At 31.3% G+C, this 21,687-nt stretch overlaps 1 protein-coding gene across 1 annotated transcript; it reads right to left on the bottom strand.

Annotated features, from left to right (window-relative positions):
• Window positions 1–2,357: 2,357 nt before the first annotated feature.
• On the bottom strand, window positions 2,358–21,253 carry LOC145243408 (uncharacterized). The gene is made up of 4 exons (XM_080106263.1): window positions 20,679–21,253; window positions 9,695–10,818; window positions 4,809–4,918; window positions 2,358–3,546 (listed from the first exon to the last, which is right to left on the bottom strand). Exons 1-4 carry the CDS (start codon window positions 20,765–20,767, stop codon window positions 2,596–2,598), a joined length of 2,274 nt encoding a protein of 757 aa, XP_079962389.1. The 5' UTR covers window positions 20,768–21,253; the 3' UTR covers window positions 2,358–2,595.
• Between the last annotated feature and the right edge of the window lie 434 nt (window positions 21,254–21,687).

The following is a 21,687-nucleotide window of genomic DNA, read 5'->3' as shown; positions in this document are numbered from 1 at the left end:
AATGAGTGTTAAAATGCCAAGTCTCAAACCTTTTGTTAGCGTTAACCGTGGTAACATTTTAAGGGTTCCAGTATTTAAGTTAAATAATTTGGAGCGATTATGAAGACTTCAAAGATGCTATGTCTTTTTAGCAGAATTGCATCATGTTTATAAGTTGATTTAATTTTATTTTTGGTACGATTAGTGAGTGCTAAAAGGCATATGCATGTATGTTAACATGCTGAGTTGTTGAAAATAAGTTGCCAGTATTTATGAAACATTAGGATAATTTTAAAGTTGTTATATGTTGAAAATTAAGTGTCTACTTACTGAAATTGACACTGAACGAATAATTATTTGTCCTAGTGGCACCATATTATAATGTTCTGAAATGTTTTAGAATGATCTAATTTCAGAATAAGAGAATTAGCGGGCAATCAATCAAAGGCAGCAGACTTTCCCGAGGGAGACATTTTTTTTATTGTACTCCGGGAAAGATAATGGTATATCTGTATGTATGAGCCAGTTACGGCTGGTTTAAGCGTAGAATCTGTGGAACATGTAGAGTTCCTTCTAATGTCAACTGGTGACGGCGATAGGTCTAAATATTTAGAGGGAAAAATAGGGGACCCTTCCTCTAACGATGTTATGATGGTGTTGTTCATAGGATGTAATGTAGCATTTTATTATCACGATTGAATATGTCTGCAAAGGTGATCAAAATCTACATAAGATAGTGGCTATTAGCCTAGCTGTATTGAATTTGTACGTGGCATCTGTTGTTGCAAACCTATGATACTTTTTTGCAGAGGGGAATTCCTGCGACTACTTTATTAATATACAGAAGAAAACCGATATTGCCGATTAAAATAACAAATATTCTAACATATTTCACTCTCCCTGAACACTCGATAATTTTCTATTTATTTATTCTATTAGATTAAGTTTTGATCTAGAAAAGTGCAAAAAAATAAAATAAGAAAATATGAGATGTTATTTTGCCAAAATGAAATGAAAAATAGTTGTGTCTTTCTTTACATATTTTCTTTTCGCTGGGCGCCGCCATCTTAATTTTTACACATACCACAATCATTGATTGGCTGATTATAAGCAAGTAAATGAAAGATGTATTCTGATTGACTAATTTTTGTATGTACATAACTCAAAAGTTAGGATCTAATTTAACGATTAAAATTCAAATTATTAATGCACCAAAATCTTGCGTGTGAAAATTTCCAAGGTTTCTTATGATTTTATACACATAATTCCCTACCTCTTTTACATCTCATTAGAAGTGATAATTTTCGCCTTGGGCTGATGGCCTACTAATATGAATTTTATTAACAGGGAAAAATATCAAATTTTATCTGATAATTTCAGAGAGAATAGTTGATTTTGTTATAAAAAAAGATAAAACAGAAAAGTTAAATGAAATTAATTAAAATTATAATGGTATACTTAAAAAGATCATGAAAGCAAAAGTTAAACGTTTTTAGAAATGATACAAGTTCTTATTTGTTTTGAGTGTGTTCTTGTGGGGGACTAACTAACCACTCCTCATGAACTAAAATGAGCAAACAGTTGACCGGCCTTCTTCAGAATCACCAGTTTAGATAGCCATACAGATTCTAGAGTTTGACAAAATACACTTGAAAGAGATTGATGGTTACATCGTCCAAAACATTGAGAATAACATTCAAGATGAAAACAGCAGTTCAAATTATAAAACCTCGTCTAAAAACTCCAAAACAGTTTAGATATTGTTTAAAATGCCAAAACCTAATCGCTTAAGCCAGATAATCACATTCATAAAGACTAGCAAATTTATAGCTCATACTGCCTTCTCAACCCCCATCATCTCCCTGTGACAAGCCTTGGTTTGTATAAAATTATCTTGTGAGATTTTAGAAGTTGAACCTAACAGCATTTATGCTGCCAAATCAAACTGATTCTGACCAACCAATTTTCATTTGTTATTGTCGCATCATGTTATTGACAATATATTTTGCTACAGTTTATTTTTTAAATTATGCAGTTTCACATGGAAAATTGTTAAACATTTTTCAATTAAGATTGAAAAAAAAAATAAAAAATAATGTTAGGAAAGGAAGACAACTAATTTCTAATTGAGTATAAAAAATTTTTCTCCTTTATAACTAAAATTTTATTTCTTAATTTAAAAATTGTTAAATAGAAATAACTACTTCATCCTGGGCAACACCAAATAGACACAGCTAATAAAAAAAAACTCTAATTTGGTTGATGGTGACCCTTTTCAAACATCAGCCTTCATGTCTCTGAGCTATTCACTAGAACCCCCCCCCCCCCCAAAAAAAAAACACTGCACAAAATCTCAAAGAACTGAAAGGAGAAGGCAATTAAATAAAAATTTTAAGTTTTATTTTTGCATTTTGTTTTTATTGTTGTTGTAAAGTGACCATGTTTATACACATATGCAGGCTTTCACTCCCAGATGACATTGTATGCTTCCAGCCACAACAAAACGAGGGGGAGGGGGGTAAACAAATGGAGGGAGGTTATCATATTTACATACACAGACTGAATGATTCAGATAAACATCAGTTAAGGTTTTAATGTTTTTTTTTTGCTAAATGCTTAAGTGAATTGATGCTCAGACGCTTGTTTGTAGAAGAGAAGGTAAGCATTTTCTGTAAGTTGGCGTGTGGTTAGTTCATAATTCATATCCACTTCTGTCACCTGATCATCATCAAATTTGTACCATTTCTTATTCATGTGAAGACAATAGGAAATATAATGACCACTATTGGTCCCATGCTGGCTGAGGTGGACACAGACCGCATAGAGATCATATTTATAGGATGATTTCAGCTGACCATCATCTTGGTGGCTAGCCAGATCAAAAACAATGTTCTTCAGATCCAAACCAGACAGAGTGACATTGACAGGAGTAGTAATCTTTTGGGTCTCTTTCGTCCGGGAGTCAAATGTGAAGCGTAAAAGTTGAATGATAAGGCATTCTGGCAATTGGTGAAGAAGACAGCGTCGTTCAAGGTTCTGTTTCTCACTTGCCAGACCAAATGTGCAAGGCGTTGAAGTCTGTGGAAGGCTGAGGGGATGGTAAGCATTCATGCCCCCAACTATAGGGGACATAAATGGAATTGCTGATGATACCTGAAAATTCATGTGAGAGGCTGTGATATGGGGTGAATTAAGAGCAGGGGTGGGGATTTTAGATGTGGGTGATGCAAGGTACTCATTTCTGGTTTTAGTGCACAAAGAGCAGAATTGTTCTGAAAGGTTTTCCACGCTGCAAAACTCTGTGAAGCAGTCTTCAAGGTAAATATTGGCAGTGGGTTGGGAATCATTTGCAGGTTCACCAATGGGGACAGGGAGAACAGCAAAGGTTTGTGTTTGGACAGATATATGACCTTTCCGGCTGCAATTGTAAGCTTCCACAAGCTGACCTGTATATAAATCATCAATCACAGACACATTCTCCCTCTTGTAGCTTAACCAATCAAGGTCAGATAAACGCTGGGCAATTTTCACATAGTTTTCAGTATCCAAGCCGGAAGCCTTATCAATCTAAATAGAGAAAAAAAGAAATAAAAAATAATGGTCAGTTTGCAAATGAAAAGAACATACTGTAATAATACTTTTTTTTTTTTTTTTAGGAAGTTGAAATTTAAATCTTCAATTTAAATCATGTGATACAAATGATAGTCATAAATGAGAAAATTTACTTTTTCTTAATTTGTAGGTATTTATATTTATTATCTCTGCTTAGGAGGTTATGTTTACAGTCAAATTTGTCACTGTGTTTGTGTACAGCCTAATGTCGACATTGTTTGACGAATTATCACTAAACTTGGTTAAACTTAGAAGAAACGGATTTAATTTTTGGATATCGAGGTGAAAGATATTCAGTGATAACTTTGTTTCTGATGAAATCCTGCATTGTATTTGACTAAAAAAGTTTAATCACAGTTGAAACTTTGATGGATTTTCAACTTATTTTTGCAAATTTGATATATAGATCTGATACTCTTATTCTAAATTTCAGCCTGATCAAATAGTTTGACTAAATGTTTCCATAATTTTGAGAATACTTCATATGGAGAAGGGAGAGAGAAGTCTTTACCTCATCTTTAAATTTTCAGAGAGAGGTATGCAATCTCACAACTGACTTATGATCTTGTAAAATATTTTCCGATATTTCTGTTTGTCTGTCTGTTTCACTACTGGACCAATCTGGATAAAATTTTGTATAGACTTTTGTGCAAAGAACCAAGTATTATGGTATCCATTCAATGCACAATTAGGGGTTAATATTTAATGCAAAAATGAACACAAGTTTAATCATATTAAACAAATTTAGTATAAAGCATTCATTCTTAGTCAATAAGTCTAGTTTTATATTGTTAAAATGTTTTGGACTAATGATGAGGGTATGATTTCGATGATCGTTTTTATAACCACAAGTTATAACAATCAACCAATCAGAAGCTTCAAAAGTTATAAAAAATGTTGAATTTTAGATTCAATCAGTTCGCCGTCAGCCTCTGTTTTGAAACGACTCAAGATTGGGACTGCATTGATTTTTCGCCGCCATCTTTGTTACTAGGAATTACTTAACACTTGAAATCGTGACTGCATTGATTCTTTGCCGATTTGATTTACTGCCGCCATCTTTGTTTGACAAAGTCTCAACACTTAACATATATAATAGTAATAAAGCAAATTAAATATCACTTTTGTTTTAAGCTGGTGTTCAAGACTAATGAACAATAAACAAAGTTAAATGAGAAAAAAAAAAATGGTGTAAATTAAAAAAAATCAAAGCAAACCTGTTCTTGGCAGGACATTCTTAATTGTTTTATTTGAGCAGAATTAATTTCACCATACAAAGATTTTAAACTGGCCATTTTGGGCGTTATCTCCGTCCGTTTGCAATAACCTGAAATATACGAGTAAGAGATGAATAAAAATAACATTCTGAAACGGAAACAGAGTTTCCTACCACAAAAATCTCAATAAATTATGTTAAAAATAAAATTAAAAAAATTGTATCCATATTATGACTTCTAAAAATACTTTAAAGAAATTGAAGTTTGGAAATTGATTTTTAATACTTATTGTCAAAATTTCAAATATTAGAAAGGTTTGCATTTTCAAAGAGATTTCGCTCATTATTTGTCCATTTGCATAAAACTAAATACAGCCCACATTTGGACCTCTTACACCTAGCAGCTGTATTCCAAAATTCCTAATAATCAATTTAAGACCGAATTCTGTACATATAAATACACCTAATTTTATAGATAAAATATGGGTTCAGTAACACTTAAAAAAATGGAAAAATTAAACACGTTTTATTGGAAATAGTTATATTTCCTATTTCTTTTTAATGCATTTGTTTTTCAATGAAATTTCAGGTATTTAATTTTATATAAATACAAAATCAATAACTTTTAATGTCTATATTTATAAAAAGTTTTAAAATAACCAATTATAGCTAGTATGAAGAAAAATATTTGAAATTTTGTATTTGAATTTTCATCAAGGACTTCCACCTCACCTACTTTTACATAAATCAAATTAAATATAACCCACATTATCCACCCTTATTCCCGGCAACCGAGATTTAATATTCATAATCTTTTCATTAGTTTAGTAGTGAATCCTTACATACAAATATATAAACATTTATATAAGTTATGTAATTAAAACCTGTTTTTATATTGTGAAAAATATTTCATGTTTTTACAAGTCATTAAAAAAGTTGTTTTCTATTCATTTAACAAGTCAATACTTTTTTTTTTTTTTGTTATAATGGATCAGTGTCCATTTAGTTAGCTCAAATACATTTTAATAATTTTCATTTATGTTTTAAGAAAATTTCACAAGTGCATGTTCATTTTTGAAAAAGTCTTTCATTATTATTAGTTTCATTAGAAATTAACTGCACCTACCAAGGAGTTTTTATTTTAATTCTCTTTGATTTAAATATGGTTTTGAAAGTTAAAATTATGTGTTATACAATCATTTAATCACTAAATCTATATAAATAAACAGAAATGTTTAAACAGTAAACTCTTAAACTACAGGTCACATAACACTGAAATTAACAGGAAAAAGTAATCATACACCAAGGATGGTTTATAACGAGTAAAATCTTTTAGATAGATGAATAATGTGCAGAAATATATCAACAAGTTAAAATGCAAAATGTTCACTCCAACTTGCCCACATTTCTATTACTTTTGCGCATGTGCAAATTCATTCATAGCCTGAAATGGTTTAATTTTAAATCTTTCTTATCTATCTATCTATCTATCTATCAATAGCTCAAAGAGTATGGAACAGCTGGAATGCTAAATGTTTTGATTCTAGATGATGGCACCCAAGTCAAGTTTTTTTAAACTTTTGAAATCAGTACTATATATATATATATATTAGGTACAATATAATATTCAATAGAAAATCGGCTCTGTAATAATAAATATGAAATCTGCATGAATTAAAATATTATTAAGTGTATTTTATGACCTGGCAAAATTAAAATTTAAAAGTATTACAATGTAATTCATTTTTTAATTTTTTTTTCAAAAATATTAAAATGGAAGAGTTATTTATAAAGAAACTAAAATGCATTGTAACAGATTTAATTTTATATTTTTTTTATATGGGTTCTTAAAAATAGTATGTTTTACTAATTTATGCTAATACATTTTTTATATAAACAAATTGATTTCTAGTGAATAAAAATAATATAAGCTATATGACTGCAAGAGACAGACGTGGAAAGTGACCATGTAATTTTATTAATATAGAAATATTATGTAATGCTGTTTGTATTTTAAAATCGACATGAATATTTTTGATGATTAAAAATATTTTTTCTTTTATTTCTACGTTTATCCATCAGTTTGTTGGCAGTCAGAATAAAATGTTTCGCAAAAAAGTACAAAAATTTTGTAATTGAGATTTACTCTTGTAAATATTTCTACTTAAAAGTCAAATATTTATACATGTTAATTTGTTGCCAGTTAAAAAAAAAAACAAAAAAACTACGGTAGAAATCTTATTCGTAACTTTCACTAAAAAAAATAACTGAGGATAAAAATATTCAAGAATTTCAAATTTGGAATGTTTATTGTATTCTCTTAACCCAACACTCAAATGAAATATTTATTTCAAGTGACAAGCACCCATGTTTGCCCAGCTGGGCAAACTTGAGTCCTTGTACCAGAAAAATATCCAATAAATAAAATGTTTAGAAATCGTGATTTTTTTTTTGCATTTCCATACACCAAACATGGATATAAATATCACTAAAACATCCACTGGGTCATATGCTTAATTTCGAACCGCCTGCCCGTCACACTCTCTCTCTCACACAGTAAATCAAACTTACTAAGGGAGATAATAACTTCCGGTGAATACCGGAAAAGTATCCAGTAAATAAAACGCTTAGTAAATCGTCATTTTTTTGCATTTCCATACACAAAACATGGACATAAAAATCATTAAAACACCCGCTGGGTCATAAGCTTCATTTCGGTACTTAACTTGCCTGAGTGGATTGCCTGTAGGCTGAGACAAACCACGTCACACACACAGACAGACAGACAGTACGAAAATTTATAATAGAATTTACTTTTTCATCGTGAAAATGTATTTACTGTGTACTATTGTTTAAATAAGAATGTTATAACAGATACATTCTATTTCTAAATGTGAATGGCAGGCATTCAAAATGTTAATATTCTGTCATAAAACTATGTTTGTGTATATGCACACAGTACTTTAATGTTGTTGAATGAAGCTATGCTATAGTTGGGGAGGGAGGGGGGTAGAGAAGAATCATAAATATGTACATGTAATCTCCAAATCATAACTTACAGTATATACATAAAATCAGAGCATAGGATTAGTAAGAATATGCACTTTGCTCCCAGAATAAAGAAATTATCAAATTTCCTGGAAATGTGATTTCAACCCATTTTTAGAATTTGTGTTCACTTACGCACTCAAACTTTCAAAGCTTTATATTTTCCTCACTTTTAAACCAATGTGAAAAATTTAAATGATTTTGAAATTACATCTTTTTAAAGCCTTTTCTATCTTGAATAAATAAAAAAAAAAAAAAAAAAAAAAACTAATTGCATATTTTAGAGAATTTTTAAAGATGTTTTTTTTATAAGTAAACATTTTCTATACAAATATTGCAGGTTATGTAAGAATAAAAAAGGTTTACAATCTTTTAAATCTGTTTCATTTTTTCTTTTCATACTACCTCCATCAAATAAAAACAAGACAAATATAAGCAAATTAAAAAATCTCGATAAAAATGGATAAGAATGTAACAACTAAAAGTATAATCACAAAGTAAATCTGAAGTAAAACCAATTTTTTTCGTAAAATCTGAGAAAGGTGAAGCAGAGTCATTATGTATTTCTAATGTAAAACTTGTTTCTGAAGAGGTACTAGACACAAATCAATAAGATGCATCATATTCATCAATAGTGAAAGGATTGGGGAGCAAAATGCAGTATTTGCTTTTTGACAATTTATCTGTTCTGTTCTTGTTCGGTAATGGAGAACTCCTTATTAAACTGAGATAATTTAAATATTGTCCTAATCCAAAGTGCTCTTTTTGGGAGTTGGATTATTAAAAAAAAAAAAAAAAAAAAAATCCTGAGGTGAGTAAAAAATAGGAAGATATGCAAAATGTTTTTTTTTCAAAAATCTGTAAAATGTTTGAAGGATTCAAAATTCAGAGACAATCAGAAAAATGTTAAAACATTTTAAAATTTGTTTCATATTTAATTCTTTGTTCAGTTTTCACCAATCAGATTCTGAAGAATTCAGAATATCAGTTTTCAAAATTTACTGAACGAAATCATTTAAATCATTCATTTCTTTTAAAGTTTAAAAGTTATTTACACATTACTTTGATATATCAAAATTCCATTCTTCGTTTAAACATCAAAAGAACAGATTTTTCAAAGAAATTGAACAAGAATAATTATACAGTTGTAAAGTTAGTAAAAGCAAATCAGAAGAGAAAGGAATTATTTTTATTTTCTAAATATATGCTGAATGCCATTGTTTTGTGTAGTTTTAAAAATTACAGTCAAATGTTATTGTCCACACACCGTCAAAGTCATTTACAAAAGTTGATCATTTCACGTGGAATGGCAACAATTTCTTGATAATGGCATCTTAATTGTTCAATATCTTAAACTTTAAATATTCTCAGAGAAACCAAAATGGCATATGTACATTTGGAAAATAAGTATTGTTTTCATTAAACCCTGTTAATATGTTAGATCATTTTGCATAATTATGCAAAGTATTCATTTATGAAAGTAATAAAATCTTTAATTATCAAAGAATTGCACAATACTTCATAAAAATGTACTTTTTTTTGTTATCAATTTTTTAAAATTGTTACTGCAAAAAAAAAAAAAAAAATGCACTAGTTAAACTTATTAAAACTAAAAAGCTACATTTACATCACTAGTTTTTTTCTATCATACAGATTTGGAAATGTTAGGCCATTAATATTTTTATAGTTTAACAAACAAAAATTATTGCTGGGACAAAAAAAAAAAAAAACAAGTCTATCAACAGCTTGTGTGAAAAACAAAGCTGGATTTTGGAAGTAGGTGGGAAAAGGTTCTAATACATAGTAAATCTAGCAGAAATATTCAAATTGTGTCCTCACCTTCAAGAGAAATTTTGTTCAAGATAGTGTGGCTTGTGGTCAGCAACCACATGAGAAATTCTGCTGCATCCTGTTGGGAGTGTTCGTTGAGCAAACTACATTTCAGGAGCTGGGAAGCTGATTTCAGCCTTTTCGTATCAAGCACACATGTTCCCGACTGTGGCTGGGCACTACAAAGCGAGAGAATGGAAATAAACTCGCAGAGAAACTGCCTTTCCTCCTGACTGCAGCCGGCCATCTGGTCGACATCAACAGCTGACAGACTGCTCACCAAACGTGGTGTTCGGGCCAGACACTGTAGTATGCAGTTCATAAAACACAGATTTTGGCCATCGTTCTGTAGACCTGGAGGGCTTTTTGCTGAAAAGCCAAATACAGACAACAACCTTTCTCTGAAAGGAGTGCTTTTATTGATAGGTGTGGGTGTCTGAGCAAGGGTGAGAGTCGGAGAAGCAAGAGGACTTCGGACCGCATTTGGTCGAAGAGGCCTACGTCTAAGCAGATTGTGGACCCTAACGGGTGGTGAAATTGTATTACCTGGACAAACAGTCACATTCTCTGGATAAAATCCAGCAGAGTTACTGTTGTGGTGACTAGAAGGAAGGATTCTAGGTTTATGAGGAGACAGAATGTTAGCAGGGGAACAGGAAGAGAGAAAAGAAGCCTGTTGACTGCAAAGGTCATTGGCAAAATTTTTATGTCCATATTGTTGGGATGAGACCACTGGAGTAGAGTTGGAGAGCAGATGATCATAGGTGCTTACTGGAGATGGATGTTGTGGCAGCAAGGGGTAACTGGGAAAAGACTGGCCAGTGCCAACATTTCCTGCAGCAGATACTGGAGGGGGTGCAGAAGTTGGCGGTTGCATAGACGGAGAGGCCAGAGTAGTGTTGTGTAATCTCTCTAGGCTCTCCTGATGCTGTAAGTGCTCATCCCATCGGGTCTTCAAAAGATTCCACCAGTAAAGCAAGTGAAGTTGACCAAGCAGCTGAGTGAAAAGGAAAGTGCAAATAGTCAGCAACCACAGCAGATACGGTGTGTGATCAAGTAGGTAGATGGGAAGAGAGATAATAGCCAAAAATCCAGACTCGTAAAACCAAATCCGCTTTTTCTCCAGGTCATTCCTTGAAGGAAAAAAAAAAAAAAAAAAAAAAAAATCATTTCATCGAGGAAACAGAGGAAACATAAAAGCAAGTACTGACTGTATACTCTTTTACAAATACATTCAAAATTATAATCAAGTATCTATATAACATGCAAAGGCATTTCATGTTTGTGTGTACGTTATTATAAAATGGAAAGAGAACAAAACAGTAAAAAAAGAATGGTAGTGTCAAAACGTCCTCTTGTTGATACAACGCACAAAAGTCTTTTCCTTTTTTTTCTTAACTTACAACAAATCCTCATGTATTCGATATTATCTTCCACCATTCATTTTCGTTCTAAGCTGTCCAACAAAAAAACTCAACGCCCCTGCTTTAGAATTTGTCCCATGTAACAGTTACCAATTGTGTACATATGCAAATTAATGGCATATACATTCACTAATGAGCAACCTTTTAAATTTATGCTCATCTTTTTTCTACATTTTCTGTTGGCATTTTACAGGCTAAGCAAAAACGAGGTCGTTTGTGAGAGTGATGATTTCTATTACAGTTATCACCCATCACAAAAATGAGAGTATCCAACCAGCAAATAGTGATTAATGTGATGTCACAAAGGTAAAAAAATGCTGCCTTCACCTATTTTAAAATGAATTGTTCCAAAATCATGTTCTGCCAACTAAAACAATACAATTTTAAATAAATATATTTCAAAAAGTGACGTTTCTGAATTTTTGAGATGAGGATTAGTTATTTGTATTATTATTCATCAGACTACTGTTCTCATCTTGAGTGTAATTTTCACACTCAAGATGAGAACAGTGAAAAATCACACTCAAGATGAGAACAGTGAAAAATCACACTCAAGATGAGAACAGTGAAAAATCACACTCAAGATGAGAACAGTGAAAAATCACACTCAAGATGAGAACAGTGAAAAATCACACTCAAGATGAGAACAGTGAAAAATCACACTCAAGATGAGAACAGTGAAAAATCACACTCAAGATGAGAACAGTGAAAAATCACACTCAAGATGAGAACAGTGAAAAATCACACTCAAGATGAGAACAGTGAAAAATCACACTCAAGATGAGAACAGTGAAAAATCACACTCAAGATGAGAACAGTGAAAAATCACACTCAAGATGAGAACAGTGAAAAATCACACTCAAGATGAGAACAGTGAAAAATCACACTCAAGATGAGAACAGTGAAAAATCACACTCAAGATGAGAACAGTGAAAAATCACACTCAAGATGAGAACAGTGAAAAATCACACTCAAGATGAGAACAGTGAAAAATCACACTCAAGATGAGAACAGTGAAAAATCACACTCAAGATGAGAACAGTGAAAAATCACACTCAAGATGAGAACAGTGAAAAATCACACTCAAGATGAGAACAGTGAAAAATCACACTCAAGATGAGAACAGTGAAAAATCACACTCAAGATGAGAACAGTGAAAAATCACACTCAAGATGAGAACAGTGAAAAATCACACTCAAGATGAGAACAGTGAAAAATCACACTCAAGATGAGAACAGTGAAAAATCACACTCAAGATGAGAACAGTAGTCCGATGAATAATAATACAAAAAGTGACATGTTTTATTTTGAAAAATATTTTTCATAGTAAAATGATAGAACATTTATTTTAATAAGAATTAAATTGCTATAATTTTAAATAGACACATTCGATTTACCTAACGAAAATTATATTTATGGAAGAAAAAAAAAAGTAATTTCTTAATAGTACTGACACATATCATTCTAAAAGAAATATTACTTTTAATAGTAAATTATATAGAGGGATGTGGAAAGAACTGGAATTTCCACAACTCACTAATACAGAATTAGTCTTGAATATTCTATTTGTTAGTATGAAAAATATTCTGGATTTATTAGAAAAGATGAGTTGATAGTTTGCAACATAATTTTTTTTTTCTTTTAGAATTGTTATGCTTTTTCTTTGAAATTTGTTTTGTGTAAATGCAATTAAAAATAAGGAACCGTCACAAAAGAAAGTACATCGTATTTTAGCAAAATGAGCAAAAGAGTTGAGATTGATAATTTTAAAAGTATGTTGTTGACTGATCATTAGGCTTTAAAGTCAAGTGAATGTCAGTTCAGTACAGTGGACTTTCTTTTGAGAGACAAAACAAAATATAAACAAAGATTACATCGAATTAATTTCAAGAGTTTAACATTTGTATTATATAAACTAATGTTCTTATTGGGAATGTTATTTTCAAGTTTTGGGCCAATGTAATATCGACCTTCATCAGATGTATTTTGTCAAACTCAAAGACTTGTGGTATAACAAAGTATTTGGTAAAATTCATCTATATATTAATATGATAGCGTGTGGTGTTCTGTGTGTCACGCTTACATCTGGGTCGTTTAATTGTTATGTTCTATTTCTTGTCATAAATAATTTTACCAAGAATTCTTCAAGTTTTGGTTTCAGTTTCGACTATAACTGATGGCACTTAAATCATTTCAAGAAGTTTTGGTTTCGATTATGACTGAAGGTACTCAAGTTTATATATAGACACACACATTTTCATAAGTTTTTATTTTGGTTTCGATTCAAGCTGATGAATCCAAGTCATATGGATATATTTTTTATTTTTGAAATCACAACTTTATAACATAAAAATCGATAGAATATGAAGCCTATAATAATATATACGAAATCTGCAAGAACTAAAATATCATATTTAAGCGTACTTTACAACCTGACTTTACCGGGCGTTCGTGTTAGCTTAGATAAATACTTTTGCAGTTTTAACAAAAAAGCTACAATAATATCAGAGCATCTCCATTTACACTGAACATCTACAGAATGTCAACATCAATGTATTACATACGAGTCCCTTGTGGAATTTCCACAGGTCCTGCTAGTATGTAGCTTTCTTCGGAAGAGTAATAACTTGATCCTCAGTATGGGTACAATTGCAAATTATTTAAGACTTTTACTCGATCATGGCTAAAGAAACGAGCATGCTAATCCCATGGATTAAATATAAAAGTTCTATTCAAAATTTAGTGCAGATTCTCAATTTCAACAAGATATACCTGAAGAAAATCAAAGATTACATTGGTTTAAACATGAAAATAAAACTCAAGTTGAGAACAGTAGTCTAAAGAATACAAATATGAATTATCAATCCTCATCTCAAAAATTCAGACATGTAGCATTTAATTTTACAAATATAGATATACTTTTGATGTTGAGGATTCACTTGCCCATAAATATTTTGCTGTTTTGACAAGAAAAGTTATAAAAACAATTTGAAATCTTTAAGGCATCAAATGATATTGTTAACAAAATGTATTTACAAATTAACACATCACTTAATACATACAAATGGTGTAACTAATAAAGATTTTTATCAAGTACTAACCTTCTAATGCCAAGTGTCAAAATGAGCGCAATTGCATTATTAATTTACAAATTAGTTATTTAAGTAAAGCTACCATTGTAAATTTTCAAGACAGTCGAAAAATCCAAATTTTACGATCTTTTAATTAAAAACTGTTCAAGCGAAACTAGCTTGATAAATTTTATTTTAAACTCTGCTCCATCAGAAACGATTGTTAAGAGGTGTTTAAACGTGGTGGTACAGAAAAATGATTCTGAATCGTCAGAATCCCTTTCTCCCTTAAAGAGTCCATTTTGGCTGTTCATAAACTGAAGTTGTGTGAGATAGCAAAGGTAGTATATTCACCATTTTGCATAAAGATTTGTCAATGAGAAAGCTGTGTTCAAAGTGGATGCCATGTTTTCTCAATCAAAATGCATAGAGCATTATTAGCAACTGTTTCAACATAACAAAAGAGTTCTTGCATTAATGTGACAATGGATGAAACATGGATCAAGCACTTCAGTTCAATCAACAGTCAACTGAGCAGACAGCAGCAAGTGAAAGCGGCAAATTTGCACAGATGGCCGACCCGGTACTTTTAAGAGAGGGGGGACATGCCAAATATCTACACCGGTGAAAACTTGAATTCATTTTTACACGCATTCCGAGTAACTTGTGTTATTTTCATTGCTCAAGATAAAGTTTTACTTTTTGTTAAGTTTTTTTACGATAAAGTTTTTTATGATAAAGTTTTACGCTTTGTTATGTTTGATTTTTAAGGTTTTACATTTTGTTTAAGTTTTACTTTTTTTTTTCTTTTTTAAAAAGTTTTACGTTTTTTTTTTAAAAGTTTTATCATGAAAACTGAAATTGTTGATTGCGTTATGACAATAACAAATGCAGCAGAGGCGATGAACCTTTTCTAATTTTGGAGAAATATTGGGAAGTAACGAGTTGGAAGCTCCAACATTTATATGACTGGTATCTAATACAAGCCATTGCCAACGTTGTAATGGTGCTAGGACCTTGAATAAAAGGTCAACCCATTCCGACGGATTTGTATGGAATTGTCCACGGCCCTGCCAGTCCTCAGCCAGTATGGGGAAGGGATCTTTTTTTTGAAAAAAGCCGCTTGCTGGTGGAGCATAGGAATGCTCCAGTGCCAGATTAAAGAAGAAATACAGGTGGCAGAGCATACCATAGTGGATTGGATGTCATTCATCCATGAGGTATGTGAAAGGGACGTTTTCGGACGTCGATCAGTCACCCAGTTATGCTTGGCGGAATAAACAAAGAGACATCTACCCAAAAAAGTAGAAATTGACGAATCTCTATTCTTCCACCACAAGTACAATAGAGGTCGAGTGAAGAATGTGGTATGGGTGTTTGCGGCCGTGGAGCATGGGACCAACAAGTGCAACATGATAGAGGTGGAGAAACCAGATTGGCAAATGCTATTGCTGTGGAGGGGTTTTGGTCCCAGATCAAAAGAACGCGAATAACGGACACACTAAAAATGTGTTCGATTCGCATTTAATGGAAGAACTATGGAGACAGCGCGAAAAAGGACACGTTTTTCCGTGCCTAATTAGATGTATCCAACAGAACAGCAGTATAGATTTTAAATATTGTTTCACATTTCTTTTGTAAAAATTGTTTCATTATCAAATTTATTTTTTATTTTGTTCGTTTTTCTGTTAAATAAAAATCTATAAGTATAATTAGTTCGTTTTCCTGTTAAATAAATAGTTATAAATATATAATTCGTTAAAACCAGACAAAACACTTAGAAACTCGTTCAATATGTTACCGTGACATAGGCTGACATATTCGGCGGATTTTCAACAGTATTTTGACTGGTTTTTTATTTATAACTCATTTTCCCAAACTTAACGTCTCAGAGAGAGAGATAGAGATAGAGAGAGAGAGTCGGCCGTCATTTAAAATTTTCCAATACATCGGTAAACACTGTTTTTCGATCTGAATAAACATTACATTAAATATAAACACTAAAAACATATCCAGTTAGGTAGAAAAGTAACTTATCTTGCCTTTGATAACATTTATTGGGTTTGTATTGCTGTACACAGATTCGAAAAAGTTGTCAAAAAACAAATATATAACAAATAAATGTTATCAAAGGCAAGATAAGTTACTTTTCTACCAAACTGGATATATTTTTGTGTTTTTATTCAATGTAACATGTTTATTCAGCTCGAAAAATATACAGTGTTTACCGATGTATGTATTCGAAAATTCAAGATGGATCTCACACCCTCTTTAACATAGTAAGTTTGGGAAAAGGTGTTATAAATAAAAAACTATACAAAATACTATTAAAAACCCGCCGAATATATGTCAACCTACGTCACGGTAACATATATTGAGCGAGTTTTTAACAGTATTTTATCCGGTTTTTTATTTATAAAACCTTTTCCCAAACTTACCGTGTTAAAGAGAGAATCAGACGCCATATTGAATGTTCCAATACATCGGTAAACACTGTATAGTTTTCGAGCTGAATAAACATGTTACATTGAATAAAAACACGAAAAATATATCCAGTTTGGTAGAAAAGTAACTTGTCTTGCCTTTGATAACATTTATTTGTTATATATTTGTTTTTTTAACAACTTTTTCGAATCTATGTGTACAGTAATACAAACCCCATTTATTTGTTCTATATTTGTTTTGTGACAACTCTTTCGAATCTATGTGTACAGTAAAACAAATCCCTTATAAATATATAAAATTCGTTCGTATTATTCATTCTGTATAGTTTCTGATAAATAAAAAGGTTTAAATATGTAATTGTTCGTTTTAAAAATCGAATTCACGTTTTCACCGGTGTAAATATTTGGCGTGTCCTCTCTTAAAAGTACTGGGTCGGCCTGTAGTGCTGGCGGTACTGGCCATCTGTGCAAATTCGCCGTGTAAGCTGGGAGGCTGGTTAAAATTAATTTCATCAGTAAACTTATGCATCAGTAACATTCTTAAAGCAATTCTTTAGATATAAAGTATCTAACACATGCTTTCAAACAAAAGATTTACCTAGAAACATTGCCTCAGTCAAATATTTCTTCTCAGATGGAACAAAGACAATTTTTTAAATAAACTTCTGCACTGAAGACATTAATACAATATACTGATCGAACGTTTTTTTGGTATTAGAACATATACTACACTAGCAGTATCAGAATTTTTGTAGGAATTTTTGACACCCCTAACACGAAACTGCGAATACAATATAAAAATCTCGTAATTTCTCTGTTAAAAGTGGGTTATTTATTTTCTTTATGGATTATACTTCCAAAATAAACTATTACAGTTGTTTTAAAAGTAATAAAAATATTTTTATTTTTTTTTTAAACAGTAATGAATTTTCCGAACTCAATATTTTTAAATTTTTAAACTCAATATTTTTAAATTTTTAAATTTTAAAAATCTATCAAAATTTTTCTATTGATTCTATTTTTACGATATTTTCAGGGTCAATGTGAAATTTTATGTTCTTTCCAATAAACCGAATATAATATTTTAGACAAACGTTTTTTTTTTTTATTCACGGTTCCCCCCCCCCCCAGTGTCTATTACAAAGAAAATACTTAATTTAGTCTCGGATAAGTACATAATTATTTACTCACAAATTGAAGAGAAAAGGTCAATACATAATATATTCAAATTTAAAAAAAAACGGACTTCGTGTTCTTGTAGAATTTTACCTGTAAAGTTTGAAGTTTAAAACCTTTTTTTAAACCACGTTATTTGTTTTTTCTTTTTTCTTTTTTTTTTTTTAATGGAACCTTGGTCCTTGCTCCTTTAATTGAAAAAAAAATTAGGGCTTGAATTACATTTTTCGAGGAGTTATAAGCTTGGAAAGACAGGGGGTCGAATAATTCACGCCTCCAATTTTGTAAATGTCTAAAAATAATTAATTTCGACTCGGATAAGTACATAATTATTTACTCACAAATTGAAGAGAAAAGGTCAATACATAATATATTCAAATTTAAAAAAAAACGGACATCGTGTTCTCGTCGAATTTTACCTGTAAAGTCCGAAGTTTAAAACCTTTTTAAAAAAAAAACACGTTTTTTTTTTTTTTTTTTTTTTTTTTAATGAAATCTTGGTCCTTGCTCCTTTAATTGAAAAAAAAAATTAGGGCTTGAATTGCATTTTTCGAGGAGTTATAAGCTTGGAAAGATGGGGTGGAATTATTCGCTATTTTCACAAAAAATTCTGATACTGCTAATACTACACTTTAAAGTTAATTCCATTTTGAAAAGTATAATAAAAATAATCTGAAAACAAGGTATCTTCTGCTCGAGGTCAGTGAAAGTAATCCTTCTAGACAGATTACACACCGATCTGAAGAAGTCTAAATATAAATAAGTTTGATATTCTAAGTTAATTCTTTATTCCTCCCGCATAACCGAGACACAAGTCCTGCTAGTATCTTTAAAAAAAAAAAAAGTTTTGTCAGAGAGTAATTTGGAGCTTTGAAAACTTAAGCGGTCACAAAAAAAAAAACACCCTAGTATTATGATTGGTTTGAAACCAAAAGAAAACGCTAATATGGAACAAGTTACAAATAACTAAAATGTAAACAAACACGAAGAAAAAGATTTTACCATAAAAAAAAAATGGTCAAACTTGGAATCATTGCATGTTTTTTGCTCGATCGTCTTGAGACGTTAAACTTGCTATAACTTACGTTTGAAAATTGAGCTTGAAGGATCGCGTAATTATAAATTGACTTTGAATGGTCCTGTCACATTCACATCGCATGCAACTTTTACCTTTTTCTTTAATTTTATTTACAAAAATAAATTTTTCGTATCGCCACCCGGACTTAGGATGGTACTTCTACATTTATCAACCAGCGATTTCCCAAGTAACTCGGGTGTGCCCGGCAGATGACGCGAAGAACCGGAAATGTTCGACAAGCAGTTTTCTGGACATTAAGACATTTTTCCCCAATCTATTACTTAATGAATTTCAGTTGTCGCCATTCTTAACATGGGGAGTGGGGGGATGGGTTGTAACAATGTTTTTTTTTATAAGGCTCGCCCGGCTGTTTCCGGTTCTTCCCGTCATCTGCCAGGCAACACACGAGTAACTTCGCGGAAATCTAGGGTCGATAAATGCAGAAATACCCTCAAGTCCTTTCCGGATAAGGAAGGGCATGTGTTTTTCATAAGTTGAAATTCTATTCTCGCTTAGATTTCAAAATCAGATTTTTATTTCACACTATGTGGATTTGGATTACTGAACTTTCTTAGCACATTTCTATTTCTCCTCATGTGGGCAATTAGACACACGGTTTGTTAATGTAGTGAAAATCCACCTTTCAAAAAGAGTTATCTAGATGTGGATAAAATTTTAAATGCCTTAGTCTAAAAAGATTTCGGTGCTAATGCACTTACTGGTTCGCGCTATTTTTTAAAAATCGTATTTCCAAGTTTAATTAAAGTTTTGGGTTTTTTTTTAAATTCAATTGTAAGGTTAAAGTACAGAATAGGTACAAAACACCCTCATGTTAAGAATGGCTTTTTAAATAATGTTATTTCAGCACGGATCAATAAGTGCACTGCATGAGTACCAAGATTTCTCCCTGACAGAGGATAGAAAAGTGTGGTGTTTAGAACAAATACTATACTTCGCTCAGAGTCAAACTGACGTTAATGTAACAATTAGCACAAACTAAACTGTACAAGTACAAAAAAAAATAAATAAATAAATAAATAAAATTATTGTTCTTCACGTCATAAAATAAATAACGTGCCCAATCCCTTAACTCGGGTGGTAATACGATTTTTTTTTTTTTTTTTTTTTTTTTTTTTCAAATCTCACTTTCTAATTTTTATTTTAAAATTAAAATGTTTAATCCTCAAACAATCATTAGGAAATGAAAGAAAATATTAAACTTTTTCAGGAAAAAAAAAAAAAAAAAAGTTGCGCGAGAAAACAGCTGCTACCTTTTTTGTTTGTTTATTTGTTTTGTGCAGGAGGGACGAATTTTCGGTTGACACCGGTAATCGTATATAAACTAGAAAAAGTTTGATAAATATGTAATAGAAATTTAAAAATTTCTGGGACTTAAGCTTATTTTTCTTTCGAAAAAGTTTTTTTTAAAAAAAAAGTTAATAATAAATGTTTGATTTAAATGAAAAAGTTTTTTTTTTTAATCTCCGTACAGTTCAATATTGGCTCATTAACTGGCAGATGTTCTAATTCTTTAAGGCCTCGCTCGGTTAATGTTCACAAATTCCATACTTTGAATATCGGCAGAAATAAAGTTTGGTTTTAAATCATCACGCCATTTAAGGTATTTTTAAATGACAAAGAAGAAAAAAAAAACAAAAAAAAAAAAACGGAAGTTTAAAAAGTCATAGGAATGAGACGAATGCACACAGTTTAAGAAGAGAACGTATTTTACTCAGGAGGGTAAATTCTATAAAAAAATAAATAAATAAAAAAAATGTGACCAAAATATGTAATACTTACGTAGCATCAAATATAGCAGATTTGGCGTATGAATCGACCAGTTTGAAAACGATAAAATCCGTAACAAGTTGATAAATGAAGGATGGCATGACGACTTTTTACTGTAGGTGGCAATGAAATGTTTTAAATTAAAGTCTTTAAAAAGTAAAAAGTGACGAAAGCAGCAGCTGAATTATAACTACTGCGAAAATAAAGAAGGCTTATCATAATATAATAATATTTACTTATTTCAGGTAACGATATTTATTTGGCGTTCTGTTGTAGAAAAACCCGCCGACAATTTAAAAATACACAGAAAAAAAAAATATCGCTTCGATACAGATTTTTAAACGTACAGCGTGCGGTCAACTAAAGCGTTGACAAAAAAAAATTAATAAAGAGTTTTATACCAAGCAGGAACATATATTAAATACGTCACCACATATATATATAAGAAATACAATAGAACTCAGTGTTAAGTCGGTCATTAACAATAAGAATTGAATGCGCGTGAATTAAATTTTGAATTTCGTAACGAAGATGGCGTCCATTTAGTGACATGCGCAGTGAGTACAATTGCATCACGGGAAAAGTTTTCTTTTTTCGGTGCAAACGGATATTTTATACTTTATAAATTTCTGCCGCCCTTTTTAAATAATGATTTTTGGGGGAAGAACGGTAGAACAATCTAAATTTAATCGAACAGTTTTTATGTCCCACTTAAGAAACTCATTCTGTACCTGTTTTCAATCTTAACCGCAAAATTCAGTGGGCGTTCAAATGGTGGAAGCGTTTTACTATTCTACCTCATCCTTTTTTTTCTTGTAGGAATTTTTTCCAAATCACTCCTATCTCACGTTATTGTAAATGAATTAATAAATGTGCATTCAAAACCGCTGGGGAGACATTTTAAGTAGAGAATACCAAAGAGTGAATACAGCATTGTGGTGACTGCGATTATGAATGTGATGCATGATATTGCCCTTATGCACCAGTAAAAATTCATCAATCTTTTCTTTTTGTCGAGCAA

Source organism: Euprymna scolopes, chromosome 22 (assembly GCF_053919585.1).
Source record: "Euprymna scolopes isolate OS-2025 chromosome 22, ASM5391958v1, whole genome shotgun sequence".
In the NCBI taxonomy this organism is placed as follows: domain Eukaryota; kingdom Metazoa; phylum Mollusca; class Cephalopoda; order Sepiida; family Sepiolidae; genus Euprymna; species Euprymna scolopes.
This window is presented reverse-complemented; position numbering and strand designations above follow the sequence as displayed.